Below are 6,738 nucleotides of genomic sequence, written 5' to 3'. Positions count from 1 at the left end.
AGCGCTGCATTTACCAGCTCCATTTAATATTAAACGCTATAAAGATGATTTGGCGTTTCCCAGCCTTTCTCCGGGGCCAAGAGGAGGCACGGTGCCCAGAGCTGATTAGAGAGAGAGGGGAGGAAACAAAAAAAAAATCCAGTTTACTCCTTGCCAAGACTTTCAGCTCGGATCTGCCCAGCTCTGCTGAGAGGAATCAAAAATTGCCTTAACTCGGGGTAAAAGCCCTCGATTCCGAGACTCTGCCCCCCGAACTGCGGCTGTTCGGGGTGCCGGGAGCCCCGGGGGGCGTTCGGGCCCCTGGGCGGGTCGCGGCGCTTCCCCGGGCCCTGGCGGGGCCACCCTGTGCTGCTGCGCCCTGCGTTCCACATTCCACAACACTCTCGTTTAATCTAAACATCCCTAAACTTGCAAATTAACAGGCTCTTCAGCTGTAATTATACAGATGCATACAAGTGCCACGGGGTCAGGTTATGCCGTATCTACCCATTTTATTCGTGTACCTCACGCTTGGAGGAGAAGGTCACACTTTTCGCTTTCCTAAAGGCATTCTACCCGGTTAATATCAGTAATATCTTCATAATCCTAATTGGGTTGGACACGAAAAAAATGTGAAAAAAAAAACCTGAGAGAAATTACAGGAAGCCAGGATCTTTCAAAGAGCTGCAACATCTATGTGTCATTTAGGCAGCAACACCTTCTCTCCAAGACAAGCCTCCAAATAAAGTCTCCGCTACAAAAACCCAACCAAACGCGTTGGGAACGAGTGACGGCTCCTGCCAGGGGTAGGACAACACCAACACAAAGCCAGGGATTGAGCAGGAGCAATTTCTCACATACTGCAACTCTGAACATGAGTAAAAACGAAAGGATTTAGCCCCAAAAGTTGCCCAGAAGATGACTGTATTTATGTGTATTTAAATAGATGTTACCCATCCTGACACACAGCATCTTCCCATGTCACTTACGGACAGAAGAATGTCACAAAATACTCTAACACAGATACATATATATCCTTTTGATGACCAACACCTTCGTGCTGATGCTCTTTGTCTTCTTTGTCACTGGCCGTGCGTTCAAAAAATGGACACACAAGCTCTTCTGTAAACCCAGGAAAAGTCTGGAGCAATACGAGCTCGCATGGAGTACTTTCAATAGTCAGATGATCAAATCAAGTACTCTTTTACTAGAAAACTTTATTTTTTTCCTTCAAGTGTTAAGAAAACTTTACATTTTACACTTCTAAAGATTTAACAGAACATTTTTATAACCTTACATTAATATATCACGTGGCAAATTTAACGGCGAACATGAGTACCAGAATATTCTGTGTACAAAAGCATGTACCCAGATTTATGCTCTTTTCCTGTCCTATCTACTTGACATTTTATTAAAAGTAAACGAAATACAATTTGTTTATAAAACCTTTAAAACCTCAAATACAGGAATTATTACAGAACAGCAACGATTCTCCTCCTTCCCATCCCCCGTTATTGGTTACAATGCCATCCAAAGCATCTTTTTCTCCATTGATTACTTACTTTCAAATACCTTGCACAGAAATAAATGAAATGAAATTTCCTGCATCTGTACAAAATGTGTTTTGTACATGTGCATGTCCCTATATCCACAGAGAAATCTCCAACATGGCAAAATACTATGCTTAAATACACACTGAAAGACTCTTAATGAAAAGATAGTCCCTATTTTTAGTAGCTCCAGGTCTGAGTCATTATTTATCTTTAATAAATTTGAAAGTAAACCACCTCTACCTCTGTTCAGAAGGTATTAGGACATTTAAAGGCATTTAGGTTTAGTATTGTTTTTAATTGGTATGTTTATGATCAGGAAGAAGATAAACTGTGAAAAGGCAAAACATTAGTGCTCCTACTGAGACCTCTACTAACCTCTCTTCCTGAGAGCACCTCTACTAAATACCCTGGAGCAAAGTCTAGGATCACTTACATTCCAGCTACTCTCACTGGGAATTATCCAATTAAAGCAGCAATTCCCCCACCCCCTTTTCCCTCATAGGTCTAAATACACAACAAAATATATTGCAAAAATCAACTACTCCGTATTTTAATAACCCTGGCTTCTCAATGAAGAAAAGAATGGAAGATAAAAACACCTAGAATATTTCACATCCACATGAATCATACATCCCATTTTCATATTCCATTTTTCCTCCTCTGAAGAGACAAGTTTATTAAAACACCATTGTGCATACTGAAATAAGAGTATTGCTTACAGTTGGTCATTACAGTTGAACAAGGAACTACCCTCTCGTCTCCCACCATCTTTAATCCATCACTGTCTTTCATTACTGGACTCCGCCACGGATTTTCCTATACTAAAGGTAAAGAGTTTGCCGAGGTTCACTTCTGAGTACCCACTCATGGACAGGTATTGGTCTACCGTGCTCTTCAGTTTTTTGTAGCCCTCAGAGACTTCATTCCTGAGCGGCTTCTTCTTAAGATACTCTAAAAAAAAACAAAAGAAAAAAGAAAGACAGAGGATTAAATGACCATGAAAGACAGTACTTTTGCATCGCTACTACTGCAAATCACGGTATTTTCAAACAAGGTGAATGCCGTAGCTAGCAAAGATGATGCTTATGGGCAGCTCTTCCTCTGGAGCAGCAGCTCCTGCCAGGACCTGATAAGCAGCACTGCTCACCTGGTCATGTTGCCTAACGGGAGTGAAATGTGGGTTCGCTAACTCACAGCAGAGAAGATAAGCAATAGCAAGGCTGGCTCTGAAAGGTTCTCAACTCAGTAAGAATCCCCAGGGGTTTGAAGTGGGGAGAGATTCTGCCCACAGTCAAGTTTGGCTTCAGAAATGAAGGAAACCATAAGCTTCGCTCCTCTAGTCCCTGCTGCTGCTAATAGTGGCACTGGCACAACCTGGGACAGATATGGCACCCGTGTCATGTGTCCTCGCACACACCTCCTGTGCAGGATGGGAATTGTGATTGATACTCAGCACTATAGAGACATTGAAAGGGGAAGGGCAGTAGCACAAAGAGGAGAAATGCTGTGCTATCCTACCCTAAACCAGAGGAGATAATCAGTGTCTCAACTAGGAGACACCAGGTTCACCTGACACAAGAATGAAGAGAGCCATTCCTAAATGCTTAATCAATAATATCTGTGAAGAAATGTCACATGAACATTTGTGTGTGCAAACTCACGTGCACACAAGAGTTTGTACATATTTCAGCAGTGAAACACAAACCATTCTATTTTAATTTTTTGTCTAGTTAGATTTTATGCCATCTCAAAAAGAAATCCAGGGAGATTTTGTTTGGGTGGCTGTCCAGCTTTTGCCTTACGAAGGCTGTGGATGAAAGCTAAAAAAGCAAAATTTTCTCTGATATACATCAACGTGAACTTGCTGCAGATTTGTTACAGTTGTGTTCCTCTCTTCAAACCAGCTCCCCATCCACAAGCTCCTACTCAAAAGCTGGCATCTGCAGCTACACCTTGGAGCAGGCACTGCTGGACAGTCTGCACCACCGCGCACACAAGAAGGACTTATTGCAATACGAGGTGCCTGCCCAGGCAGTTCTGCCCCCGGCAGGGGGATTCCAGGTGAAGCAGAACTATGAGAGCACAGTACAGGTATTCAAAGGTTGAGTTTTCAAGCCATTTTGCTGTAGTGTGTGTCTTGTGAGCAACCAACACCATCCTGCTGCTGCCCACCAGCTTTGCCTAAAAGCTGTGGTCTCATGTCTTCCCGTCAGTGTCGCAAGGCTGGTAGTGTCCTCCTCATGCTTGGAACATGCAGCAAAGGAGCCTCCATCCTCTGTCAAACGGCTTCTTCTACATGGCACAAGTTAAGATGAAACAGCAGTTGCCTCTAAACCAGCTGATTTTGACAGAAGAAGGGCTCGGAGGAGAGGGACAGACTGGGTTTTTGAGTCCACCCGTGGGAGGGAAGGAATGACTCACTTCTGCAACGTGACTCACTTCTGCAATGTCATTGAGATGGAGACATCCCATCGGACACAACTTCGTCTCAGCAGCCAAGTCAAGGACTGGCACAGGAGGAGACGGCAGGGAAGGGAGGCATGCTACAATATCGGGTTTGAGAATTCCTCCTCCCTGGGGATTTACAAATATTTCTGCAGAGCCTCAGATGTTTTAAGATGAGCTCAGTAGATTAACTCCTAGATACAATACGAACAGCAATGTTTTACCAAGTGAGTGCCAACAGCTCACGTTTTCCACATTATTTGTGAAGTTCCACTGAACTCAATTGCTCTGCATGATGCTATCAAATCTTCAAAAATTAGATTAAAATTTAAACTTAAATTAACGATGCCAGTTTGAGTAACTGAATACGTTGATTAAAAGCACTTTGGTAAGTACCTTTCAGGCACCCTTGTGAAGAAGGTTGTAGGTATTGTGCTGCCATATTCAGTTTTAGGTATGTATATTGCCAAATTTGAGCAGGATGCAAACAGTGGAAGATGCCACATTCACACCATTGTCCAGACTACAGTGACATGTATCTGTTAAAAGAATTAAAATTTCCTTAAACTACGCGACAAATACAATAAAAATTTTGATTATAAAAATCTATTCATTAACATACTGGAGCCCCTATGGCATAAACACATTTAATGATCCTGAAATTATCTAAATGCTATGTTTAATTAAACAAGCCTTGAAAATGGTAATAACCAGATCCATAAAAACACCAAATCCACTTTGCCACAAATTCAGCACTAACAAGTTTACGCATTTTCAAGATAAATGAAATGCTCAGTGCTCAAGTGGGTTCACTTGACACTGCTCACACTCGGGCAAAACCACGCTCTTTATACCAAGAAACTGTGGAAAATACCATCCTTGTAGTTCAAAACTAGGCTAAAAGCATTTAAAGCCTCCTGGAGCTCAGAAGGGACCAAGGTGAAATGACTCAATGCGCAGAAACAGCTGGTACATGTGAACAGAGCAGGAAGGCACATTAATCATGAGAACAACGAGGCAAACAATAAGGCAGGGCTGAAAGTAGGGAACAAAACCACAGGCCCACATACAGCTCCAATTCAGGCTCCAGTTGTCCCACTAAGAGAGTGCCTGGCTCCCCCCCAACATTAAATCTAAACTTTAATTATTAGCGATAACCGTTCTGACAGTACGCTTCAAACATTTCCTAGACACAGTTACCCTCGTAGTGGCTAGCAGGAAAGGGTGGACTGAAGAAAAATGGAGAAATATGAGGGGCCTCGTTGAAGTAATGAGGCCAATTTTAAGTTTCAATTATAAGAGAATGGGCGCCGGGAGCTCCGGGAGGAGAGGAGGCAGCGGCTGCATCTGCAGCACAGCCACTCCGTGCATTTGAATGACACAAGTGCATCTGATGACTGGGGAGAGAAGATTTAAAGAACTGTGGTAATACAGAGCAGGGGAAGATGAGAGAGGACACAGCTCCTGATGTGTTTACCTCCTTTGCTGATGGGATATTGACTTTTCCCACCAGGTTGGTTAGAAAGGGGACTATTTACGCTGCCACACAGCAGAGTAAGAATGACAACCAGCATCACTTTGTGCTCCTCTGAGTAAAAGACAACTGTGACCGTCGTATATCACACAGCCAGTCAATACCTTCGAGTTACCATACCATCCAACTTAGAGATGCATATAAAAGCTCCTACTTTCTTCTTAAATGAGAATTTAATCAATAACGCACCCAAGGCCTTCTGAAAGCTACGCTATAGAAACCGACTGAAATTGCCTTTCAGTAGTCAGTCACATTCCGAAATAGTTCTATATCTACTATCACCCCATCATTGTTTTAATCATATCCAAGTTCAGCGGCAAGCAACCTTTCAGACGACTGCTGCTGCAGAATGCATCTCCAGCTATATATAAATAGATATATTTATAGACATACAGAGCATACAAAAGATACCACTACAACAAATACACAAATGAAAAATACAATTATTTTAATATAAAATTAAAAAGGAAGATATGCTTCTGACTGTATATAATTAAAATTCAGGTATTGTATTCTCTAAGGTTAATAAATCACCAACTTTGGTATAGATTTCAGAATCATATCACCAAACATGCAGTTAACCCCCAGTCCCCCTCCCCTCCCTTCCTTGTTCCCTTCGCAAAACACAGTCTGAACTTCTGGATGTCCCTGTCATATTCAGCACCCCATCCAAGTCCTTGTTCAGCTGCCTATGTTTTTATATTATTTGGAAAAAAAAAATTACATGGTACCTGAAATCCATTTACCCCATCCTGTTGTACTGATGCTGGAAGCAAGGATGGAAATATTTGGAGATTATCTATATGCCTGGCCATGTGTTTCTCATTTATTGCAATTTCTCTTTGTTCCTATTAAAACGACACAGAATAACCTGGTAGTGAAGATCAAGAACTTTTGTTCTTGGATTCCCTATGACGTGGCTTGGTGAAAGTATTCTGTTTTTTCACCTACTGATTGGACAACTGAACTGTGTCATATTATTAAACTCTCTCCCTCTGATTATTCTGCTGATAGCCTGCTCTTCAGAGTGAGAAGTAAAAATATATTCACATTCTGTTGTATTTGTGTGCGTGTATCTGCACCGAGTACAGGAGAAACAACATAGGTGCCTGTGAGCACAGTGCCAAAATGCTGGTTTATCTGGGAATGCACAAAAAAAGGCTGCCAAGTATCATTTATGTACAGCATTGTGTTGCTCTCACACTTTTATTTAAAGAGTTAAAGAAC

The 6,738-nt window shown here is 42.0% G+C and overlaps 1 protein-coding gene across 2 annotated transcripts in view; it reads right to left on the bottom strand.

The window, feature by feature from the left end:
* Positions 1-2,310: 2,310 nt before the first annotated feature.
* POLA1 (DNA polymerase alpha 1, catalytic subunit) overlaps positions 2,311-6,738 on the bottom strand; it is a gene marked incomplete at both ends in the record, with an annotated part of 204,290 nt that continues 199,862 nt past the window's right edge. For both annotated transcript variants that reach the window (XM_080364084.1, XM_080364085.1), the window contains one exon: positions 2,311-2,483. In XM_080364084.1, the coding sequence (XP_080220210.1) occupies positions 2,311-2,483 (173 nt within the window). The remainder of the gene's footprint in view (positions 2,484-6,738) is intronic.

This window comes from Nesoenas mayeri, assembly GCF_963082525.1.
Source record: "Nesoenas mayeri genome assembly, chromosome: 1".
NCBI classification, from domain to species: domain Eukaryota; kingdom Metazoa; phylum Chordata; class Aves; order Columbiformes; family Columbidae; genus Nesoenas; species Nesoenas mayeri.
The sequence above is the reverse complement of the archived record's forward strand: the minus strand, read 5'-3'. Positions and strand labels throughout refer to the sequence as shown.